Source organism: Phyllostomus hastatus, unplaced genomic scaffold (genome assembly GCF_019186645.2).
Source record: "Phyllostomus hastatus isolate PE091 unplaced genomic scaffold, TTU_PhHast_1.1 phas_scaffold_501, whole genome shotgun sequence".
NCBI lineage: Eukaryota > Metazoa > Chordata > Mammalia > Chiroptera > Phyllostomidae > Phyllostomus > Phyllostomus hastatus.
In genome coordinates this window covers 10,150,175-10,174,276 of record NW_025334033.1, presented here as the reverse complement: position 1 = coordinate 10,174,276, position 24,102 = coordinate 10,150,175, and the positions used below count along the sequence as shown (strand labels likewise).

The window sequence follows — 24,102 nt, the reverse complement described above, 5'->3', positions numbered from 1 at the left end:
AATGTCACTTTTTGTTGATAACCTTCTAAACCTAGGTAAAGTGCAGAGGGGTAGAAGAGAAGGATGTTCAAGAAAAACATTTCAGAGCCACAATTGTACACCCTAACTCAACCGTGACCACAGGACCAACCAGATCGGTTTTAAGTACCAGAATGTAAATGTTTACCCTTAATTACATGGGCTGATTTGGCAGATAATGAGACAAAATTAATCAAGGAGCTTAGATGGAAATCAAGGAAAAAATTCCTGATGTTGCTGGGTTGTGTTGCAAAATTTCCCACGGTTTCAGAAGAGCTGTCCCTTGGTAATCTTTGTGGCTTAATTGGGGGACAGTCTGGATGTGGCTTGTCAGGCCTTGCAAGCATGAGGGACACAAGGTGCCTGGGCCAGGCCACAGCGTTGAGTGGCCTGTGTCTCAGGCAGACCTGTGGCCTGTGGCCTGTGTCACAGGCAGACCTGTGTCTCGCCTCAGGAACATGTCATCCACGTTTGGGAGGAGACGGGCTCCCGGTTCCACAACTGCCTGATCCAGCTGTACTGCGAGAAGGTGCAAGGGCTGATGAAGGCATACCTCCTGTCCTTTCCCACAGGTACCAGTTCTCGTAGAGAGTCACGTGGCCCCTGGCCTTAGAGACAAGTGGGGACCCGAGGGTGCTGCGTGTGGTGGAGGGAAGCAGGCCGCTCTGTGGTGGGCCCCAGGGGGGCAGGAAGTTCCCCCGAGGAGCCAGGGCAGCTCAGTGACCCAGGACTCGAGACTCAGCAGCTCGTCTGGATCCGGGCGTCTCTAAGCATCTCTGGGTGTCAGCCCTGGGGTAGGGAAGGAACAGATCTGTCTTCAGGATAAGAAACAGGTTTGCCAGCCAGAGCGTTTCTCTGTGCAGACTTTTATTTTTCTTGTTTACCTTGAGCTGACGTCTGGGGGCCGTGTAGGTAGAGGCCGTAAACTAAGAGAAGGCCACCGGAAACCACTCTGGAGGCCCTTTCAGATGGTTGCGGTGACATCGCCGGCCCCCGGCCCCCTCGTTTTCCTTGACGAGCCCATGGGCTGCCCGACAGAGTCCTTCCACACTGAGCCTTGTCTCCCTCAAAGGCAAAGCTCCAGTTCCTGCCGGAGAGGAGGAGGGTGAACTGGGAGAGTATCGACGGAAGCTCCTTATGTTCTTGGAAATTTCCAGCTACTATGACCCAGGCCGACTCATCTGCGATTTTCCTTTTGATGGTGAGTATTGGGGTTGGGGCAAAAGCCCCTTCAGCTGCTGCTAATGCAGAAATTGATCCAGCTCCCCAGCCTTCTGAAAAGCTGGGCCAGGAAAAAACATGTGTTTGAGGGGGGTGTTCCTCTCCGGTCCCCTCTGAGGACTCACTTCTGTGCTGTGACTGGGAGGCATCTCGGGTATGAGCCGCATGCTAATTGATAGCCAGGTTGGAACCTGTTTGTTGCAGTGCATGTTCCCGGCCACGTGCATCATCCAGTGACTTCTGTCTGGCATAATTTGCCTTGAAAAGACACATAACTGTTTGATGTGTAAGCTCAGGGAGGACACAGGCCAAGTGTTTACCTTGTTTGAAGTGGCTGGCCCAGTGCAGGCGCTTACTGTGTACCTGGCTGCCGAGTGAGTGTTCTCACCCCATTTGTAAATGGTCATGAAGAGATGGGATAAAACACCTCCAAAAGTAGCGCTCTCCCCTCTTTTATAAATTTTAGTAATTTTCTCCTTGACTAAGTCCCAAGTCATAAAAATATTATTTCCCAGTTTATTTTGCTCCAGCACCCATTTCTCTAGTAGCTCAGCGCCTGGCCTGGTGGTGGGGGTGGTTACTTACATGCCTTTCCCCCCACAGGCCTCTTAGAAGAGCGCGCTCTCCTGCTGGGACGCATGGGGAAACACGAGCAGGCTCTCTTCATCTATGTCCACATCCTGAAGGACACGAAGATGGCCGAGGAGTACGTCGACCCTGCCCCCCCACCTCCCTCGGGGTCTGAAAGCAGGCCCCCAGAGAGATGAGAGGCGTGAGAGACTAAGAAAGCCACTGCGCATCCCCTCTGCAGCCGGGGTGGGGGAGTCTCCTCTGCGCCAGCCTCTGGTGTGGGCTCGCGTTGGGCCGCTCGTGCAGGTGGCGTAGATGCTGTGTCTCTGGAGGTGGTCCCCCTGGCCTTGTCTAAGACTTTCTCCCTTGCAGGTACTGCCACAAGCATTATGACCAGAACAAAGACGGCAACAAAGATGTGAGTAGTGACCCTGGCTCCAGGGGGCATGCGTGCATTCCACTGTCTCTCTTAGCCTTGGCATGCCTGCCCACCTCTGGTTTGGCCACAGGTGGCACCTGTGTGACTTGAAGACCAGACAGGGCACGGGTCAGCGCAGTGATTGACTATGCCTGTGTGCAGTGGGGGAGGGGAGGGGCGGCCCTGTGTCCCGGTTTGCTTGGCAGAGTTCTGGTCTGCGTCCGTTACCATCCATGTGATTATGAGGAAGGGGCCATGCTCCCTTCCTCTCAAACAGTCCTGACTCGTATTGTAATTTTGTAGTCAGCCTGTCGAGAGGAGGAGCATCTGGTGGTTCTGGTAACATGCACATTTGAGCTCTGTCCAGATCGAGCACAGATTTATCAGTATCTGGAGACGTCTTTCATTGCCGTGATCGGGGAGTGAGGTGCTCCTGGAACCTAGGAGGTAGAGGCCAGAGTTGCTCCTAAACAATACACAGGGCAGTCCCAGCGAAGAACCATCTGGCCCAAAATGTTGGGTGTGCTCAGGTCGATATCCCTGTGGTTCTGACACTGGTCGGAAATGCAGCCTTTCCTCTCGGCTTAATCCATACCTGTCCAGGCAAGACAGGGTCTCAGGCTCCAGAGCCACAGGAAATGAGGGAGTGGAGTTGTTCACTCTGCAGGGCTGGCATTTTGCCGGTGGTTAGCAAATACATGGCATTTGTTTTTTTTCTCTCGAGGAAAGCACAACCCTTAATTTTTTATACCTTCAGTTGACTCTTTACCAAAATCTTTTAAAAGGTGAAAATGATGAGTGTTAAGTGCTCCATGGCAGCTGTTACTGTAGACCATGGGTGTCCAGCCCGCGGCCCATGCGCCGTGTTCAGCCAGGGTGGCTATGAATGTGGCCCAACACAAAACCGTCAATGTTATGAGATTTTTTTTGTTTTTGTTAGTGTTTGTGTATTTAATGTGTGGCCCAAGACAACTCTTCTTCCAGTGTGGCCCAGAGGTGCCAAAGGTTGAACACCCCTGCTAGACCAACCTCGTTAACTTCAGGGGCGGTCATGCTGGGCATTCTGGGGGTGGGGAGGGGTTGCTACCCGCCTGATGTACGTGGCTTGTACCTGTGAGGCAGGTGTATTTGTCCCTGCTCCGGATGTACCTGTCGCCCCCCAGCGTTCACTGCCTGGGGCCAATCAAGCTGGAACTGCTGGAGCCTCAAGCCAACCTCCAGGCAGCCCTGCAGGTCCTTGAGCTGCACCACAGCAAACTGGACACCACGAAGGTCGGTGCTTCCTGGGGAGACAGGGTGCTTGCAGGGGCGCTTGCAGGGGTGCTGAGTGGGGAGGGGGTGGAGGGAGGGCCGCGGTCCGGAGCTCGGGGGCTCCTGCCATCTCCTCAGTCTCTCCTACCCCAACTCACTCTGCTCCCATCTCGGTCCCCATCCCTAGGCCCTCAACCTTCTGCCAGCAAACACTCAGATTAATGACATACGCATCTTCCTGGAAAAAGTCTTAGAGGAAAATGCGCAGAAGAAACGGTTCAACCAGGTGCTCAAGAACCTTCTCCATGCTGAGTTCCTGCGGGTATGAGCCTTGCAAACCCTAGGGTGGGCTAGTACTTTTCAGCATGAGACGGTTACACATACTCATTTCGACAAAAGCAGACCTCGGTGTTCTTTTAACGCAGCTGTAACCAGCTGGACATTTAGTTGCAAGTGTTTCAGGTGGAGGGAGCTCTGCCAGCTGGACCATGGGGCCTCTCTCTCTCCCAATCTCTCTGCCCTTCTAGGTCCAGGAAGAGCGGATTTTACACCAGCAGGTGAAATGCATCATCACGGAGGAGAAGGTGTGCATGGTGTGTAAGAAGAAGATTGGGAACAGGTGAGCTTGCTCCACACCTCTGAAGGGTCTGTCCCGAGCGGGTCACGCTCAGGATGGACTCTGCCCTCCAACCCAAGGGGGAAGCCAGCACCACTGCTGACTGTCCTGGGCACGTTCAGTTCCTAAGGCCTGACAGGGCAGTGCGTGCTGTTGGGGTGGGCTTTGGGGATTTAAAAACCTGAAGTGTGTGGCATGGGACTATTGACATCTCGCCCATAAAGTCTTTCCCTCCGGCACCTAGAATGTGTGTACAGCCAGTGGGTACGGGAGGGTTCGTACGTGGGGAGAAAGTCCTTAACCCCTAAGGTTGTACCTTTGAAGGAAGAAAAAGATCTGTCAACCTGCTGCCTCACGATTCGAGTGCAATCCTGAGCCAGGATCATACTGTCTTAGGGCAAATACTCAGAAGAATTTTTTTCTTTAGAAATACCCAAACCTTGGTCCTTCGTTAGAATGAGCCTGAAACTTGTTTTGAGGAGCACTATTGGCGCTCAGTAAGCCGGTGCTGAGCCGGGCCAGCGTGCAGCCCTGTCTGCCTGTGTGTTTCATGTTGATGACTTAGCAGGAAATATCCCTGAGCACGTGGACCTCCTGTTGTGAGCGGTCACTGGGCAGAGATAATGGCTACGTAAATCCAGGGACCCTAGGCAGGGTGTCCAACCTTTTGGCATCTCTGGGCCACGCTGGAAGAAAAAGAGTTGTCTTGGGCCACACATTAAATACATCGCAACATGTAATTACAAAAAAAACTTCATAATGTTTTAAGTAAATTTACGATTTTGTGTTGGGACGAGTTCACAGCTGTCCTGGGCTGCGTGCGGCCCGTTGGGCTGCAGGTGGGACAGCCCTGCTCGGGGCAGGCTGCTCTGTGTGGTGAGGGGGCTGCTGCTGCTGGACGGCTCCCGGCTACGATGCCTTTTCCAGGTAAGAAGCAGGCTCGAGAGGCAGTCCTCATTCCCAAGTCATTTGTCTTCCCTGCAGTGCATTTGCGAGATACCCCAATGGAGTGGTGGTGCACTACTTCTGTTCCAAAGAGGTGAACCCGGCAGACACCTGAGCCCAGCGTGCCCAGGACTCAGCAGATGGACAGCTTGGCCATCCCAGCATGGGAAAGGAGCACCGGCCTTAGGACTCGGGGGCTGCTGCCACCAGCAAGGTCTCCACATTTGGACACTACTGGCTACCTTGTGCCCTGGAACATCTCTGAATTAATCTGACTCGTGGTCTGGTGTCGCCGGCTTTTTAATAGAAAAAGAGATTAGTTAATACTTTATATGCCATTATGTTGCAAGCAGTTCCAGAGAATGTAATGCCTGCTTGGACTGGAGGAGGTGGCAGTGGGCGCGCCTTGCCTTTGCATACCCGTCACCTGAGTAAGGACCATGTGGAGCTTCTGTAGCCCCAGGCTTGTTACTCAGTTTTCTATAAGACGTGTGCAGGACTTCCCGGGGAGCCCTGGGCCTGGCTGCCGGAGCCCGCGAGAAGGGAGCAATTCCAGAGCTCCTCTAGCTGCAAAGGCCGAGTGTCGTCCTATAGGAAATGACAGTCCTTGCCCCATGGGCACCGCACCCCGTGTGCCCCCAGGAGCCTCCCCACTCATCTCTTTACTTTTCGGTCTCCTTTTCTTTCTGTGTTTTCTCCCTTTATCTCTCCTCTCACTGTTCTACTCAGGCTTTCTTCCCCATTTTTCTGACATTGGGAGTAACTAATATTTAATTAAGGCAAAGAGAAGCAAGAGGAAGCCCATCTTCTAGGGGTACATTGATAACTGACTGTCAGGTGTCTTGTAAATAGGTCCCCCTGGGACCGTACGCTCTCCCTGGAAGCTTAGGAGAGCATCGGTCTGGATGGAGGACAGACCTTGCACACCTCCCTCAGGGCCGAGTGTGACAGCAGCTCTGAGGACGGACAGCACCACACTCGGGGTGTGGCCGTCCCATCTTCAGGCTGTGGTCTGCAGAGGCCTGGGGCAGTTTGGGTTGGTCCTGCTGGGTGAGTGCTTTATGCTTGGGATGCCTTTCTCTTTCCAGCCAGTGCCGTCCACGGACAGCTCCGTTTGGCAGGGGCTGGGGGGCCGCACTAGGATGACATTAGGTAGGTGGATCTCTGCGCACACAGGAATAACGAGATCCGGCAGTGACGGTGACGTGATGCAGGCATACCTGTGAGTGCTGCGGCCGCAGGAGCAGCAGTGCGTGGGTTTGTACAATTCCTCACCGCCAAACCCGCTAAGCACTGACTGGTGTGTGGGGGCGGCCTCAAGGCGCACGAGAGTCGAGCACTGCCGGCCGAGGACTGTGGGAGAGAGAGGCCCTGCATCCTGTCCTCCCGGTGTTTTGCAGGCTTGCAGTCTTGGTGCCTCAATGTCTTTTTAACAGTAGTGAGGGTGCGTGAGGGCGCCCAACACTGACCCCCGTTAGTGGCCTGGCCTTGACATGCGGTGCCGTTCTGGGCGTGTGCTGTGGACGGACTTGCTGGTATTGTGGAGGAGGCTTCCCCCAGGCACGTGCTCCCTGGAGGGTCTGGAGGGACAGCCAGTGCTGCCAACACTCATTCTTGGAGACGGGATTCTGCTCACGACCTGGGGGTACGGCAGCATTCCACGAGAGCCACCGTCCCAGCTGGCCACACCCACCCACAGGAAGCACTGCTGCCCTTGGCCCCATGAGCACCACGAAACCAAGCTTCCTCCCGGAGCATCAGTGAAATCGTCGTGCCGTGGAAACTTTGGCCTGTCGTGTTTGTGTCTTTCAGTCCCCCCTCTACCTGTGTGGTGCGTGTGTTTGAAGCAGTAGAACAAAGGATGTGTTTCCTGCCCTTGTGGAACACATAAACGACCCAGCTTCCCAATGCAGCTTCCTTCCTTAGACTCGGCCCTCAGCGGTGGTATGGAGGAGGCTGGAGGTGAAAGTCCTGTAGTGAGGACCGATGAAGGTCTCTCATAATAAACATAAAATAAGAAACCAAGCCTATTTGGGTCTCTCTTTCCCCCCTTCCTGTGGAGTTTGATGTAAAGAAAGGATCTTAATGCCAAGAATTGAGAAGAGTAAGCCAGGTAGTGACCGTCATGTGTGTCTCAACATGTGTGGACCTGCCGTCCAGCACAGCAGCGTGGCTTGTGTAGCGGCAGACAGAGGAAGAACGTTCCCAGCACCGCAGGTGGAACTCGGGCTCATCCCAGGGCCTCGTGCCTCTCCCTGCAGCTCGTGATGGGGGGCGGTGGCGCGAGAGCTATGGACTGGTAGGACTGACGGACCCACTGATGTTTGAGAAGTAGAGGAATGTTGGGCCTTGTGTGGCCATCCTGAGTTTTCTCTGGGAATGAAAAACACCTGGAACAGAGGCATGGCCTCCCCGAAGCATGGCAGACAACTTCCGGGGGCGAGTGGCGCAGCCCAGAGGGCACCCTGGTCAGTCAGGGTGTCCGTTTGCCAGGCCAGCTCACTCCGCGCCCTCCCTCAGGCTCCTCTGTGCGTTTGTGGGTTTTCACATGCTGCGTGTACAGGTCACCAAGGGGCTTGGACTTGAGCATTTCTGAGACCCCAGCACAGGTCTTGGTTTCATGCTCCCAAGTAGGTAAAAACAGGCCCTTCCCTTGGGGGTTAGCCAGCGACATCATATCCTCTTGTTCTGGGAGTTTCTGGTCTGAACTTGCCTATAGGGTTTGTTTTGAAGTTGAATCACCTGGTTTTTAGACTTTTTTCCAGTTTCCACCTTGGGCCTTGGGGAGGAGTGTGGACAGGGCCTGGTCTTGGCTCAGGAACAGAAACGTGTCTTCCAACAGTGCACTGCATGCCACCTGCAGCCTAAGGCTTACGTGGGTCGGCAGGACTGGAAAGCCTTCATCTCTAGTAGGTTGAGGACTGGCAGGCCTGCTTCCCGCCTGCCCTCGTCGATATCGTTTGATCGTGTCTCTTCCTGTACGGCCGCACTGCCCACGCACTTACACTGACCCAGGAAGGGGGCTTGGGCTGAAGCCACAGGTGTGGGGGGCCTCTGCCCACAGGGGCCCCCCACCCTCCTACCTGCCACGGATAAGAAGTCTACCAAGACATGATCTGCTTGGGGAGGAAAGGTGGCTGATTTCTCAGAGAAGGGCCAGGAGCCTTTCCCTCAGTGGGCTTTTATTGGATTCATTTTGCACAGGAATACAGCTAAAGCTCATTAATCATTGTCAGGCAGTAAGGATCAAACAATAGATAACAAAGAACCCTGAGGGCCTATTCTGAGTCAAGGTCAGATAGCTAAAGAGCTGTAAAACTTGGAGGAACAAACTTACTTCCTGCTTGGACCCTTGTTTAATTGAGAGCATTCTAAACAAAGCAGGATTCACAGGATTTTATGTATTCTTTCTCAGGCCTGATTGCCTGGGGAACCTGCCCTTTCCAGCACGGGCTGCATTGCCCTCTGTCATTGTTTCAGGCTAAAGTCAAGCAGGGGAAGTAAGACAGCCAAGAGATTAGGAGACGTCTCGCAGACAGAATGAGGACTCAGGCTATGTCAAAGCTGAGGGGCCAGGGTCCTTTTGCTATAGCCCCCAAGTCCTTCCCTGGGGCTCCCTGTGATTGTGCCTTTCTTAGGTCATCTCTCCCTTGAGGAATCATACCCTTCTTTGGCTAACTGATCATGCACTGGGGACCAGTTATAGATGAAGTAAAAGGGCAGAGGCGGTGCTGCTTCTGCCAGGGAGATAAACTGTTTTTTTAGTGGCTTCTGGTCTGAAGGTTGCTCACTCAGCCTTAGCCACGAGGAGGGGTTCCCAACACACAGGGAGTCATGAGGTTGGGAATTTTGAGGATGTAGATGGGCTCTCCTTACCTTTGGTTCCAGGCCCGGCGGTACAAGTCCTGCACACAGCAGCCTCTCCTCAGGGAACGAATGAGGGAGGCGAGGAGAGATCAGGAACACCACTGAGTCCAAATCAGTCACCGAACCAGAGACTTCTGTGCTTTTTCTTCAGTCTTGTGGGGGAGGTGGGACTTGAAAGGTATTGGTTTTAGGCTTGTTTTGATGGCTGGAGGGGACTGTGCATCTGATGCAATACCTCCTGGCCGCTGCTCCCTGGGGTGGTCAACATCCCCTAGAAGGCTGAACACTTCGGTGGGCTCAGGTATGTTTTCCATAAACAGCCCAATGATAACCAGGGGCTGGGGTTGGGAACCAGAGTGTCCCCTGCCAGAGGCAATTGGGCTCCAGTGACTTCCCGGAGCCTGTCAAACCCCACCTCCAGCCACAGGGCCCTGAGTCCTCAGCAGCGCAGCCAACTCCACCCTCTCCACCCGAGCACCACCCGTCAGACCTGAACGAGCAGTGAGTGTGTGCAGAAGAGAGCAAGGTGGTTCTGGAAAGCAGGCGGCTTTTTGCTGGGAAGTGGGCTGCCAGCCATGCTCTGGGCACTCTGGCCCAGGTGGCCAGCAAGCAAGGGGCTGCCCCTCCTGGGCGTGGTGTGGCTGCGAAAGAGAGAGAACAAGGCACCTCAGTGGAGTCACTGGCAGGTAAAGTACCTGATCTTCCCGGAAATGGGGACTGGAGGGGTCCTGGGAGCACAGCCCCCTGGGAAGCCTGAGGCCAGCCTGGGAATTGGGTTTTGATCTGGGGTGGAACCAATTTGCTCCAGACAACCTGAGGGAGTTTAAATTAGAGAGGTTGGCTAAGACCTTGGCTCTTGTAGATAATCCTCCCAGTTAGGAATGGAGGGCTAGATCTCATGGTCCTCAGCCAGCTGGGTTTGCCTGGAATGCCCCAGCCTGGCTGTTGGGTTTTGAGGAGATGGTTTCACCCCCAGGGGCCCACAGTCTGGGGTTATCTCTCCTGAGCTCAAGCTGCAGTCTCCGTAGCAACTCGTCTGACCAGTGCAAGCTGGGTGGTTCTTGGCTTCCCTTCAGCTGCCCTCGGCCTCCCAGACCATCTAGCCTCTGTCAGGGAGTGAGTAGGTAGGGTTGATCACACTTTTCTAATATTTAATCTCCTTAAGCACATCACTTCACCTCTCTCGCTACAGCAGTGCCCTGTGGTCTGCAGGGAGTGCCGAGTATGTGGTGCATGATAACCGTAACTAGCGAAAATGGATACGTGTATTAAGTACTTAGGCCAATTACTTTATACAGCTTCTTATTGAAAACTTGCCGCCACCCTGTGAGAGCATCATCATAAGCCCTGTTTTGTGGATGAGAAAACGGGAGCATACAGAATCCAAGCAACCTGCCAAGGCCACTCCGCTAGTCCATGGTGGAGCTTAGATTTGAAGCCAGCCTGAGTGATTCTGAGGTCCAGGCTTGGCACCAACATGCTGAACTTCCAACACCTGCCCTGCCAAGGCCTTCCGGGTGCCAGACATTGCAACATTGGTGATCCTGGGCCAGGCTGCTGCTTCCTGATGGGATCAGGGAAACCCGAACTGGACATCACTGCGAGGAGACCAGGACCCACACCTGGCTTCCTGGAACTGAGTCCCCAACTTATATTGTTTCAGCGGGAAACCCACCCATACTATGACCTCCAGGTGAAGGTGCTGAGGGCCAGAAATATCCAGGGCTCAGACCTGTGTGAGTGACCCCCAATTCCACACTTTCTCCCCTTTCCCGGAACGCTCGGCAGAGCTCGGCCAGAGCGGGCCTGAAGTGTGTGTGTTTGGAGTGGGGCCGAGGGGCTGGTGCTGCCCATGGAGGGAGGCGAGGGAGCCCAGGCTGCAGCCCCAGGGCCGGCAGGCAGGAGCTGGAGGGGGCACTGTGCAGGCCCAACTCCTCCCTGAGGCATGCAAGCAGAGTGGTGACAGCCTGGGAGAGCCCCCTGGCTGCTGCCAGAAGTTGGCGCCCACCTTCCATGAACTCTCCATGCCAGTGCTCACCCTGGGGGAGTCTGTCACCCAAATCAAGTCCTCTCTGGGAATTAGTTATGCGAGGGTCTGTGCTGCCACGTGGCCTTTTCAACTGGCCACTGCAGGCTTTCCATTCAGTTGAATGGGAGGTGTGACTGGTGGAGATGGAGGCCAGGACAAGGGCTCTCCTTTCATCGTCCCCCATCCCTGCAATGTGGGCAGCCTCCTCCGCTCGTTCTGCACCTTCCCCTCCCACCCCAGCCTCCTGCAGGCACCCTTCTCAGCAATAAGAGCTTGAAGCCAGGATCCCTCCTTGTCCTACTCACAGTGTCCAAAGCCGACTGCTACGTGCAGCTGTGGCTGCCCACAGCCTCTCCCAGCCGCGCCCAGACCAGGGTGATAGCCAACTGCAGTGACCCCGAGTGGAACGAGACCTTCCATTACCGGATACATGGCGCTGTGAAGGTGAGGGCCGGCAAGGGGCCGGGGTGGCGGAGGAAGAGGGCTCCTTCAGGGTGCCTGCCCTGCCTCAGGCTCCCACTTCCTTCCTGCCGTCTCCAGAATGTCCTGGAGCTCACCCTCTATGACAAGGACATTGTGGGCAGTGATGAACTCTCCGTGCTGCTGTTTGACCTGAAGAGCCTCAAGCCTGGCCAACCCCACAGGCATACTTTCCCACTCAACCAGCAGGTGAGCTGCCCCATCTGCGGCGCCAGCAATGAGCCAAGCTCAAGTAGAGGGTGCCCAGCACGGGGCACTGAGGAGGACTCCCAGTTGGCAGACCAGGCCTCCAGGACAGAGCCTCCATCCCGCACCACTGACCCTACTGAGGGGTTCCTCACACACTTCTTCCCTGAGTAGAACCGACATGTGAGCTCCTTGAGGGCAGAACAGTTTGTCTGTACTGATCGTTGCTAAATCCTCAGTGCCCAGAACAGCATTTGCACCGTTCTAAATGGATGAAACTTCTCGTGGAGATGCCGCTTCCCTTCCTGTGCCCAAAGAAGCCACAACAACAGTCTCCTCTTCTAGTCCCTGGAGCTGAGCAAGGCTGGGGGGCAGGGGTGACCCCTGAGGCTTCCTGAGCTCTTTGAAAATTGGTGCTTCCTTGCTCCTTCCATTAGGATTCACAAGAGCTGCAGGTGGAGTTTGTTCTGGAGAAGAGGTGAGTCCCATTTACTCTGAAATCACAGACGGCTCCCAGCCATCAATCACCAGGTCCTGGGCTGGCCTGGCCTGAGAGGGGATGTCCTGGCCTTGACACCCATTTGAGTGTTGGCCAACCCCCACCCCTACCCCCTACCCCTGCCATGTTCCCCAGGCTCTTCCAACTGCTTTGGTCACATTATTATAGTAATAGCCACCTTGAGGGGCCCAGGTATCCAATGAGCCCCTCCTCCTTTGCAGCCAGGTGCCTGCATCTGAAGTCATCACCAATGGTGTCCTGGTGGTAAGTAGGGAAGGCTCCCCGCTGGGGCTGCCCAGGGCTAGGGGGCATCGAGGAGTCCACGACTGAGCCTATCCCACCCACTTGCCTCTCTGAAGGACCCTCAACCCCTCCTCGGAGGGGAGGTGTGCTGGGTGGGCTTCTCCAGCGACAAGGGAAAAAGAAACTGCCTCCCGGCTGAGTGCACAGCCTTCTGCCCTGTGTGCAGCACACTGCTCCCGTGGGGCCCGGGCCGAAGAGGCCACGGTCAGGGGCCCTCACCTACTCCTCTTTCCTGCCACGGGCCACTTCTGAGTCCTAGGAGGGCAGGCTGCTACAGAAGACCCCTGCCTGCAAGGCACAGGCCCTGGGAAGATTGCTGTGTGGACACTGCCCCCGATACCTCTCCCTTTTACCTGCCCCACCCTGGCTCGGGCCTTGTGACTGCCTGGCTCCCATAGTCCTCTGCTTTCCTCAGGCTCAGCCCTGTCTGAGGGTCCAGGGTGCCCTCGGGGGAGAGGAGATCACTCCACATGGAGAGTATGGTGAGTCTGGCCAGTGGCCTTGGGTCTTTCCTGCTCTCCTAGGGTGTTCAGCCAGCTGCTGATTTCAAGAAGATGGGTCTGGGTAGAAAGTTTTTAACTTTTCACTGCTTAAAGCTGACCAAGGATAAAAAGGATTGTCCCTGGAAATATGCGAGCACAGAGGTCGTATCGGTCCAGCCACTGCTCTGCAGAAATGCCCCAAACCTCAGTGACAGACAGCAGGAAGCACTGACTTGGCTCACACACCGGGTGGTCGGCTGGGGCTGGGCCAGTCGAGGTTGGGTGGGTGGGAGTGACCTGGCTCTGTACCGCGTGTCCTTCGTCCACCTTTGTGACCAGTGCACCAGCTTAGGGCAGAGGCATCAGAGAGCAAGCCCAAGTGAGCAAGTGCTTTTCAAGCCTTTGGGTGATGGCCACCAACATTATGCTATCAAAACAAGTCCCAAGGCTGACCCTAAAGGTGGAGGGCAGGGAATTTAGTCAGTCTTTCCCCGGGAGGAAGTCAAGTCACATGGTGAAGAGTGAGCACTGTGGGAGACGTGAAGAGCTGGGCCCACACACAGCTGCCGCGGAGGGCAGAGGCTCCAAGTGGCGAGTGGAGCGGAGGCTGTGAGACAGCCAAGGTCCCCTCCAACACTGAGCGGCTCAGAGGCTGAGCCTGTAGGACCGGTCCCACCCAGGTAACACCAGCCCATACTGTGAGTCAGACACTGAGCTAAGCATTTGATATGTGCTTTATCGTTTAATCCTCATAACAACCCTGCAAAGTAGGTACACTCATTAACTGATGAGCCTGAGGCTACATGAGGAAACTTGCTTAAGGTCACACAGCCAGTGAGTGGCGGAGCCAGGGCGCAACCCAGGTCGGGGGCCCTGCAGGGGCTGCCCTCCCCACCAGCACTGGTTCTTTCTCACTGTGATCAGCATGTGCATATCAGCCTCAAAACCATGGTGTGAGAAAACTATACTTTTCGTATTTTCTCTAATTGCCCCCCACCCCGTCCGGGTTCATGTCAAGTCTCCGGGTCTCATTTAATGCCAAGGATTATGTATGAGGAAAGGAATTCCACTTGGACCTCTCCTCCTGAGGCATTTTCGGCCCCCTCTGCCTTGGCGCCACGCTCAGCCATTTTTCTTTGGGGTCTCCCCGCCTCCCCAGAACACTGCTAGGAATAGCACGGGCCCTGCTGCTCTGGGGCTGCCGGCCTCTCATCGCCTCCTCCCTGCCTGGACTCATCTTCCAGCCTGGGGTGGCTGTCCCTGCTTCTCCCAGCCACCTGTTCTCTCTGTGCTCAGGAGCTCACATCTTCCTTTCACCTCCTCTGCCAGCTACCTGTATTCTCCCAAGATCTTACATGTTGGGAGCAAAGGGCTGAGATACTTGCAGTCTGGCCACAAATCTCCTCCAAGGTGATGAGCAATGAGGTTGAATGGGCACAAGAGATAGGGGAACTACTAGTTGAAAACTGGTAATCAATGTAATAATTAACATGACAATTACAATACAATTTTTATAAAATTGTATAGGTATTTTTAAAGATTTTATTTATTTATTTTTAGAGAGAGAGGGAGAGAAACATCAACGTATAGTTGCCTCTTGGGCGCCCCCTACTGGGGACCTGGCCCGCAACCCAGGCATGTGCCCTGACTGGGAATCAAACCAACGAGTGACTCTTTGGTTCACAGGCCAGTGCTCAATCCACTGAGCCACACCAGCCAGGGCTAAAAAGAATAAATTTTAGATGATAGACAATAGTAAGTTTTTAAAACTTCTTTGTCACATACATAATTTTGGAAAAAATATTTGCCCAATGCAGAAAACACAGAAAAGTATAAGCAAAAATACAGATCACCTATAATTCTACCTGGAATCCAGAGAAAAGTAACTACATTTTAATGTTATAACTTTTTTTGTAAAATTACATTTTATATACTTAATATAATAATCTAAAAATCATTAGCCCCATTAGCTCTCCCTCCCTGCCTTTCCCCCTCTCCTAGACAGTGTGTGTTTCCCCCTCTGCCCCGGGTTCCCAGCTCTGACCAGGGCACGTTATAGGGCCCCGCGTGCCCTTCACAGTGCCTTTGCTATGGGCCACAGAGCCGGAGGGTGAGCAGGGTGATGAGCTGGTACTTCCAAGAGGAAGAAAACGGGAGTTGCTGCTGGGGGCCCCACCATCAACGAGACACACACCGCACTGCTGCTCTCACCCACTCACCCGGGCCCTCTGCTCCCAGGCTCTAGGTGGGTGCAGCTGGCAGTGCCCGGGGCCTACGAGAAACCACAGCTCCTGCCCCTGCAGCCTCCCGTGGAGGCAAGCCCTCCAGCCACCTTTACCTTCCATGTGAATCCGGTGCTTCGCTCCAGGCTGGATGTGGAGCTGGCAGAGAAGCTCACGATCCTGCAGGTGAGTGAGCCCAGAGCCTGGAGGAGGCGGATGATGGAATTAGTCCGCTTGATCAGTGGGCCAGGGCTGCCACGTGGGCACAGACATGTTTCCTCCACCCTGGGGGCTCTATGGTGTTCGCTTCTCTGCAGAGTGGCCCGAGTGCTGAGCTGGAGGCGCAGAACAGCAACCTGGGGGAGGGAAGCATCCTGCTCTCCTCTCTGACCCTAGGTCAGGAGGAACAGCGCTTGGTGGCTCTGGGGGAGGTAAGGCTCGGACTGAGTATCTGAGGGACCCTGGCCTGCTTTATGACCCCCCAAAAGAGGCCTGGGGGAGGGTCCTGTGAGGGGGGTTAAGGTCAGACCAGCCATGGTTCCCATCTGGGCCAGAGTCACTGGAGCAAGAGCAGCTGCATGTGGGAGAATCCCACCCAGTGTGCTTGCGGACGGCTGCCGTCTCTTTTAGGGCCGGGAGGTGGCTCTGAGTGTGGAGGCAGAAATGAGGTGAGAAGGGTTTGCTTCAGGAGGAAGGCTCTTGGACTGGGCTTGGACAGGGGCTCTCCCACCTACTCTGCTCAGCTGGGGGTCAGGGGAGGGTTGGGCATGTCTGATGCTGGTGGGATCTTCCTGAGGGGTTGGTTCCATGGAGTGCAGGTCTGCTCCTATGAAAAAATGGCTGGGCCCGAGGCTCTCCTCCACTGAACAGTCATTCAGGACCCCATCCCCACCCCACCTGAGGCAGCTCTGGGGACCTTGACTTGCGCCTTGGCTTTGACCTCTGTGATGGGGAGCGAGAGTTTCTGGACAAGAGGAAGCAGATCGTGTCCAAGGCCCTGCAGAAGGTGCTGGGATTGAGCCAGGCTCCTGACAGCAGCCAGGTAAGAAATAGAGGAGACCCCAGTGTCCTAAGAACCAGTCTCTTCCCTTGAGAGGACTGTGTGGCTAAGACGTGACAGGAAGCCTAGAGGAAGAAGTGTGGGGAGCAGAGGAGGGAGAGGGCAGGCCTGTTCACCAGAGCCGACTGGAAGAGTCAGGCCCCCATATGTTGTGAGGGCTGAATAGTCTGGCCAAGGGAGGCGAGCTAGTCAGCTCCGCTGTCTGAGCAGTGCACTGCAGACTGGGCAGCTTAAACAATGATGCATATTCTCACCTGGAGGCCCAAAGTTCAGGATCAAGGTGCCATCAGGGCTGGTTTCTGGTGATGCCTTTCCTCCTGACTTGTAGATGAGCACTCTCTTGCTGTGTCCTTACGAGGCCTTTCCTCTGTGCATGTGCAGGGGGTGGAGATCTCTACCTCTCCCTCCCACTGGGACACCAGTGCTGTTAGATCAGGGCCCCCCCCACCCCCGGAGGAGCTCACAGTACGTCTTTACAGGCCCTTTCTCCAAATACACTGTCGGTGTAACCAAAAAGAGAAGGCCCAGGCTAGAAATACATGTAAGTGACAGAGATTATTCAAGGGTCTCAGAGTCTGCAAACTGGAAACATGAGTAGAACTAACCCTAGAAATGCTCTGAGGAACAAAGGAAAATCATTTGTTTTTGTGATGTGACTGGATCACAAAAGAGAAAGTCGCCCTGCATTCTTAGCTACCTGATTAGTCCGTCATGATGTAGGAACTGCCTGTGTCAGTAATTCTGATCACGGATTCCAGGTGGGCAGGTGGGGCGTCCGGCGGTCTGGCCGCACGGGAGTTTTCTCTGAGGAGGTCGTGTGTCGGACTGGAGGCTGCACCCAGCATGCTGTGCTGATGATAATCTGTATAATGTCTAACGCAGGACTGAGAGTTTTAGTCAAGTTGAAGAGTTTAATCGTCAAGGATGGATTTATTGTTTTTCCTCAAGCTTCAGGTTCTGTGAATAATTTAGCTGTAAGGCTGAGAAGAGGCCCCATTAAGTTTTCCTTTAAATTTTCTTCAATAATCACATTGGGCTTCTACATCTGGATTGGGGTGGGGAGGTGGGGAAACAGCAGACAGAAGGAAGGCAGTGCTGAGGCCGAGGCCCACAGTGAATCAGGAACAAGCTGGTGGCCTTTTCCAGGCAGCTCATGTTGTCGGGGTGGAGCCCGCACCTGCTGACAAGCTGAGCCAGCCTGGAGCGGCTGTGAGGGCGGCGCCCACTCCGAGCTCCGCTCCGCTCTGCAGGCCTGGGTGGGGGTGGGGGGCTCAGGAGGGCACAGACCCTGCCTGCAGGGAGCTCTGTCTCCTCCAGTTCTCTGAAGCGTCAGTGCCTTGCTGTACAGTGGCCAGGGAACATTTTCCTTTTAGGAAAGGAGAATAAAGGGCAGAGAAAGGAACCAAAAATCTGGGTGAAATGAGTGACACCTTCGTGGAAAAGCTGAGCAACTAAAACACTCCTGGTCCGACCCCACAGGCACCTCTCCTGTAGGTGGAGGCCCAGGCCGCTTGGTGGTTTCTGTGACTTTAGCTTAGTGGTTCTCAACTGGGGGCAATTCAGCCCCCACTCCCACCCCACCTGGGGGACATTTGTCAGTATCTAGAGACATGTTTTATTGTGACAGCTGGGTGTGGGGGGAGGGATGATACTGGCATCTCCTGGGTAAAGGCCAGGGGTGCTGCTAAATAGCTATAACACAGAGAACAGACCCCAACAACAAAGAGTTATCTGGACCACAATTATCAGTGGTTCCAAGATTGAGGAACCCTGCTGTAGCTGTTTGGGGTGAGTCTGCTATACCTTGCAGGTACATCCTTTCCCGGTGTGATGGTTCAGGGCCATCTCTGGAGCCGCACTGCCCTGGATGGCTAGCCCGTCACTTACCAACTGCATGACTGGGGGGCACATTCTCTCACCTTCCTGTGCCTCTCCGTTCTCTCCTCTGTAAAACCGGGGTCTCACTGGGCTGCTGGGAGGATTCGATGAGGTAATACATGTGAGGCACTTGGATCGAAGCCTGACATTCCGGGCAGTGCTGTGTGATGTGCGGCAGTGGTGGAAGACATGGTTATCTCTGTTACTACCTGCCCAGGTGCCTGTGGTGGCCGTACTGGGCTCTGGAGGCGGGACCCGTGCCATGTCTTCCCTGTACGGCAGCCTGGCAGCGCTGCAGGAGCTCAGCCTCCTGGACACTGTGACCTACCTGAGTGGGGTCTCTGGGTCCACCTGGTAAGTGAGGTGGGGGCACGGCACAGAGTAAAAAAGCTCTGAAGGGGCAGGGGTGTGACCAGGTGATCTGGTGGAGTCCCAGGTGGGGGCTGCCCGAAGGGGGCCAGAGGAGGCAGGAAGAGACGGAGTCCCAGGGACCCCCTGAGTGGGTGATGCAGGACAGTGGGTATAAGTGATGGGGAGGAGGGGTCACTCACAGGCACCTGCCTCCCTCTCTCCCTTTGCTGTGCTCCCCTGCCCCTAACTGCCCCAAATTCCCTTCACGTCCAGGTGCATCTCCACACTGTACAAGGACCCAACCTGGTCCCAGGTGGCCTTGCAGGGCCCCACTGAGCATGCCCGGGCCCGGGTCTGCAGCAGTAAGGCGGGTGCAGTGTCCACGGAGCGCCTACAATACTACGCTCAGGAACTGCGGAACCTGGAAAGCAACGGTCGCAGTGTTTCCTTTGTTGACGTCTGGGGCCTCCTCATTGAGTATTTCCTGTACGAGGAGGTAAGAGAAGATAACCCAGGTAACACCCAGGTAATAAACATGGCTCCCCTCCACCTCTGCCCCTCCAGCACCTAACGCTGCCTTAGCCACTAGGCTAAGATCTGAGATTGCAAAGCTGTCCCTTAGGTCTGAGCTCCTTGGGGGCAAAGGGTGAAATCCCTGGGTGGGGGGTGGAGTGGGGAGCAAGGGTCGACACTCCTTCATTTTCCGTGCTCCTAAACCCTGGGGAGGGAGAGGCTGGTCCACAGTTCTCAGGTCTGCATATTAGAAACACATGTGCAGCTTTTCAATAATGCCCCATGCCTGAGCCCCGCTTCCAGAGTCACTGATTTTCACTGGGCCTGGGGTGGAGCACTGGCACAAGTGTGTTTTGAAAGTGTTGCAAGGGATTCCAAAATGCGGGCTTAGGCAGACCACCTCTCTCACCCACTGGCCAAGAGACCTTGACTTCCACCACCTGGTGGCTTCTCCTAGAACTGCAAGTCCTGAAGCCCTGGGGGATGAGCCATTCAGAGCCTGTGAGGGCTGAGCCGTGAGGGCTGAGCCTTGGGGGCCTGGCCCACAGCCTTGTGCCTATCCTTTGTGGATATGTATCACAGATTATTTCTAACTTCTAAGAAAAGAATTGATGTTTTCTAGTGATTTTCTTCTTAAAGAAAGGAAGCTGGATTTTCAGTTATTCCTTTAAAAATGTCACCTTGATTCTCTGTGGTTTTGATATGCCTTCTTGAATGAGAAAGAAAGTGGAAAGGTGTTCCCAGTACCTCTGGAACGGCACAAAACCCGCAGTGGCCTTACCTCTGCTGCAGCCTAAAGCCTGCCCCTTAGAGAGCTGTCTCTGGAGCACGGGCAGCCACACCCTGCAGGGTGCTGGCCTCAGGCCGTGGGGATAGGAAAAGGGAACTCCCGCAAAGCCCATCAGTTTCCCTTCTTTTCTGCCCAGGAAAACCCTGCCAAGCTCTCCGACCAGCAGGAGGCCGTGAGCCAGGGCCAGAACCCTTATCCCATCTACTCGGGTGTCAACGTTCGCAGCAACATCAGCGGGGAAAACTTCGCAGGTGCCTGGGTGTGCAGACGCAGGAAGCGGGAGGGAGGAGGAGACGTCCGGTTGGTCGGAGGGCGTGAGAGGCCAGGCTCTGGGGGTACAGATGGGAGCCCTGGAGCACAGTCTGGGTGCTGCCTCCTGCTGCCGGCAAGGCAAAGCTTCTCGCTGGGGCGTGAGGGCGTGGGGGAACGCTGGTGTCCTGGTGGGAAGCCCCTGGTAACATTCCCTGTACTCTGGGTCCCCAGAGTGGTGTGAATTCACCCCCTACGAGGTTGGCTTCCCCAAGTATGGGGCTTACGTTCCCACCAAGCTCTTTGGCTCCGAGTTCTTCATGGGGCGACTGCTGAAGCTCTGGCCGGAGCCCCGGATCTGCTACCTGCAGGGTGAGTCCAAGCTGGAGAGTTGGGCACAGGGCAGGCGCCAGGCCAGGCCTGGATATGGGCGGAGGAGTCCTGAGGGCCGGGCCCTGTCTGTCTCCTTAGGTATGTGGGGCAGCGCCTTTGCAGCCAGCCTGGATGAGATCTTCCAGAAGACCGCTGGCTCCAGCCTCGGCTTCCTGGACTGGTACCGAGGCTGTGTGAACATCACAGGTGAGGGTTCACACCTGACCCCCAATCCCCTTCATTCTTTCCAGCACCAGGGCCCTGGCAGAGGCATAGAGGGTGAGGGAGAGGATAGTGAAGGACTGGCTGTCCCACTGGGTTCAGAGGAGTCCTGAGGAAATGAGGTCACTGTGGTCGGTCGCAGTGTGGGAGGGGCTGGGGGAGGGCGCAAGTCAGAAATCCCAGTGGGGGCTGTGAGTGCATTATATTCTGGCAACACCTTTGAATTCTCTGCTTCAGCTCCAATGAGGTCAACTTGGTCCAGGATCTCTGGGCACCTGGTCATGCTCTGTCCCCACACGTCAGGGCTCCTCTTCGGCCGGCTACTTGTGTGGCCTATGAGCTCCCCGCTTTGAGGAATGCCTTTCCCACCTTTCTCCCCTGGATACCTCTTGCCCAACTCTTAAGAGAGTCAGCTGAGACATCACTTTGTCAGGGAGTTTCTCTGCTCCACTCCATCCCTCCCGTCTGATGAGGGTGTGGCCACCAAGGTCCCTGCAACGCTGCAAGCACAGCCCTCACTGCCCGCCCCCCAGGACCTTGTTAGGGCTCGTTTTCTCCATAGGACTCTCCCCTAAGTGGGTATGAGCCCCGGTGGCCAGGCCCTGGCCACCTTTGCATCCCTCCTGCCCAGCACAGTGCCCGGCAGGTAGCAACTGCTCAGTAGATGTTTGATGGATGAAATTCTGGTTAGAAGTTGTATATACAACTGTATTTTCAAAAGGGTGGGAAATAAGTTATTATTTAATAAATGCAATATCACAGACAACTTTGAAAAACATGGGACACATAAAAGAAAAAAAGTCACTTAAAACGGATTCTGGGCAGCGGTGGTCAGAGGCCTGGGGGGCCGGGCAGGGGAGGAGGAGGGATATCAGGAGGAGGTGGAGGGGGGCCCCTGGAGCCGTAAAGGCCACTGGACAAAGGATGGCACCACCCTCACTAGACAGCTACCAGAAGCTTCAGCAGCATGACCCCACGAGGCTGCGAACGAGGCTCTTCACCCCCCAGGGGCCCTTCTCCCAGGCGGTGCTAGGCATCTTCACCTCGCGCTTCACCTCGGCGGAGAACTTCAACTTCACCCGGGGCCTCTGCCTGCACAAGGACTATGTGGCCAGCAGGGAGTTTGTGGCCTGGAAAGGTGGGCGCTTCCCTGGGGGAGGGGCCTCTTGCCGTCTGTGGCTCTGGTTTGTTTGACCTGGAGTTGGGGTGTGGGCTCCTGCTGTCCAGAGGCTGATGGGGGACGACTGTGCTGGGCTGGGACAGGCTGGGACACCTCAGAGCGGCGGTCAGGGGGAGGGCAGGGGCCAAGATCTCTATAGAGAGTGGTGTTCCTAATGGTAAGAGAAGAGGGCTTCTAAGAAAAGGCGCGTTTGTCCCTGTGCAGACACTCACCCGGACGCCTTCCCCAACTGGCTCACTCCCATGCGGGACTGCCTGTCGCTGGTGGACGGGGGCTTCGCCATCAACTCTCCCTTTCCGCTGAGCCTGCTGCCGCAGAGAGCGGTGGACCTCATTGTGTCCTTCGACTACTCCCTGGATGAGCCTTTTAAGGTGCGGGTCGGTGTCTTCTATTCAGGTGGCCAGACTGGGTGTTTGGGGATGGCCCCTTGAGGAGGGCCTGGGTCCCCCCCATCTGCAGGGGACGCCCTATGCATGTTGTGCATGGCACTGGTGTCCCCAGTCAGAGGATGGCATTGCTGAGGTCCTGGGAGGCCATGGGAGCTGGGAGAGGAGGCCAAAGAGGGTCCTCAGGTATCTTCTCTCCTGGTGAAGAGAGGACCCCTGTTCTGAGCCCTGCCTGTTCCTTATAGCATTTCCTGCTCCCATCAGGGCTTGCTGTCCCTTTGTTACTATGCCAAGAGCAGAGCCATCAGGGTCCCCTCGAGGTGTTTCTCAAACCCTGTGTGGTGGTGGACAGGTTTCACCACCTGGGTGTGGGTTCTCACCATGCTGTGGGGCCGGCTTTCCCTCTTTGATCTTCTCCTCCTCCTCTTCTTGGGTCCACTGAGACCTCTGTAACCATCCAGTCTCAACTGTGAAAGTGGAGTCAGCCCCCTAAGAGGGAGCGGGGAGGGTCATTGAAGGGAATCGGTGGGGAGTCACAGGGAGGGATGACCGTGACCGTGCTGGTGATTACCGTCCACCTGCAAAACCACCCCGCTGGAGAGTGGTTCCCATTTTCAGTTTATGAACAAAGAAATGGGCTCCAAAAGGTCATGTCACCTGCCTAAAGTCACTAGCCAGAAAGAGGCACAGCTGGCCTCAAAACCTGGACATGTGTGAGTCTGCCCAGGTGCGGGGCGGGCAGGGTCAGAAGCCTGCCTCCCCACCCAGGTCTTACAGATGACAGAGAAGTACTGCCTGGACCGAGGCATCCCCTTCCCCAAAATCGAGGTGCTCCCTGAGGACCTGGAGGAACCCCGTGAGTGCTACCTGTTTGCCACGGACGAGGACCCCCGCTCGCCCATTGTGCTGCACTTCCCCCTGGTCAACCGCACCTTCCGCACACACCTGGCCCCAGGTAAGGGGAAGCCCTGGGCCCAAGTCTGGCCTACAGAGCCCTGGGGTGGCGACAGGGTGCTGTTCTGAGAGCGGACCCCCTTGGTGAGGTAGCCAGGTGTGCTTCCTGGAGGGCCTGAGCTGGCCACGGCGGCCCTCTGCGTGCTGGACCGCAGCACTGGCACTGGCCCGCTCCTCCTGATGGGCGAGAGAACAGAGATGGCCCCAGCTGTCTGGGGAAAGGGGCTCCGGGGCTGGCAGGTCCTAGCTGCAGAGTAGCCTCACCTAGTCTCTCCTCCACTCCCCTCCCACAGGTGTGGAGCGACAAACAGCTGAGGAGAAGGCCTTTGGGGACTTTGACATCAACGGGCCAGACACCCCCTACGGCATGATGAACTTTACCTATGAGGCTGAGGAGTTTGATCGGCTGGTGGCCCTGAGTCGATACAACGTTCTGAACAACATAGAGACCATCAAGCAGGCCCTCCAGCTGGCTCTGGACCGGCGGCAGGCAGGGGCCTGCGCTGGAGGCTGACCCAGGCTGCGGCTGGAAGCCTGGGACCCGGGAGGGACTGTGGGGCTCCAGCCCAGGGCTTGGTAGAGGGAGGGGTGGGCTCCGCAGGGCTTCTGCTTCCCATCTTGCTGGGACCTGCCTTAAGGTGCCCCAGAACCCAGAAATCTCTTGCAGAATTACAGCTTGAACTGGGGCAGAGCCCTTCTCATATGTGTTTCTGGGGTGAGATGGGGCAGTATGTCTCCAGGGGCTCTTGGGCAGAAGCACACTATGCTCATCTTACAGTGGAGTGTGTAGAGGGGATCGAGGTAACGGTCTAGCCCCACAGCCCACCTCACATGCAGAAGGACTTCAGACCCTCCCCGGAATGGGAGCTGTGAGAGCTGAGCGGGAGGTTACTCTGCTTAAAGTGAGACTGAAAGCGAGGGTGCATCCACCCAATCCACACTCGTGTACGTGGCCCAATCCCTGACACCCTGTCCTCCCCGGCCCCAGCTCCTGGCTGCAGCGTGAGTGCTATCGAGAATGAAGGGGGACCACGTGGGTT

The 24,102-nt window shown here is 55.7% G+C and overlaps 2 protein-coding genes across 5 annotated transcripts in view; both read left to right on the top strand.

The window, feature by feature from the left end:
* Positions 1-7,064, top strand: part of VPS39 (VPS39 subunit of HOPS complex) — a 44,366-nt gene extending 37,302 nt beyond the window's left edge. For all 3 annotated transcript variants that reach the window (XM_045822867.1, XM_045822866.1, XM_045822865.1), the window contains 8 exons: positions 473-590; positions 1,091-1,219; positions 1,843-1,945; positions 2,182-2,227; positions 3,350-3,499; positions 3,666-3,800; positions 4,006-4,097; positions 5,079-7,064. In XM_045822867.1, the coding sequence (XP_045678823.1) occupies positions 473-590; positions 1,091-1,219; positions 1,843-1,945; positions 2,182-2,227; positions 3,350-3,499; positions 3,666-3,800; positions 4,006-4,097; positions 5,079-5,154 (849 nt within the window). In that variant the 3' untranslated portion in view covers positions 5,155-7,064. The remainder of the gene's footprint in view (positions 1-472; positions 591-1,090; positions 1,220-1,842; positions 1,946-2,181; positions 2,228-3,349; positions 3,500-3,665; positions 3,801-4,005; positions 4,098-5,078) is intronic.
* A 2,310-nt stretch (positions 7,065-9,374) lies between these two features.
* On the top strand, positions 9,375-23,743 carry PLA2G4F (phospholipase A2 group IVF). Of its 2 annotated transcripts, XM_045823327.1 has the most exons (20): positions 9,375-9,592; positions 10,570-10,642; positions 11,243-11,379; positions 11,476-11,604; positions 12,039-12,079; positions 12,322-12,364; positions 12,819-12,885; positions 15,124-15,293; positions 15,425-15,538; positions 15,738-15,775; positions 16,014-16,149; positions 18,263-18,399; positions 18,670-18,892; positions 19,836-19,950; positions 20,183-20,320; positions 20,420-20,527; positions 21,486-21,680; positions 21,927-22,093; positions 22,877-23,063; positions 23,356-23,743. In XM_045823327.1, the coding sequence occupies exons 1-20, from the start codon at positions 9,482-9,484 to the stop codon at positions 23,574-23,576; spliced, it is 2,550 nt and encodes an 849-aa protein (XP_045679283.1). In that variant the 5' UTR covers positions 9,375-9,481; the 3' UTR covers positions 23,577-23,743. The 2 variants fall into 2 exon arrangements, with proteins under 2 accessions (XP_045679283.1, XP_045679284.1); XM_045823328.1 differs by lacking the exon at positions 15,425-15,538.
* The last annotated feature ends 359 nt before the right edge of the window (positions 23,744-24,102 follow it).

Bases quoted from the DNA above. Each gene is read 5' to 3' on its own strand.
- PLA2G4F (XM_045823327.1), top strand. From the start codon at position 9,482: ATGCTCTGGGCACTCTGGCCCAGGTGGCCAGCAAGCAAGGGGCTGCCC. The intron at 9,593-10,569 runs GTAAAGTACCTG...ATATTGTTTCAG, and splicing joins CTCAGTGGAGTCACTGGCAG to CGGGAAACCCACCCATACTA. The intron at 19,951-20,182 runs GTGCCTGGGTGT...CTGGGTCCCCAG, and splicing joins CAGCGGGGAAAACTTCGCAG to AGTGGTGTGAATTCACCCCC.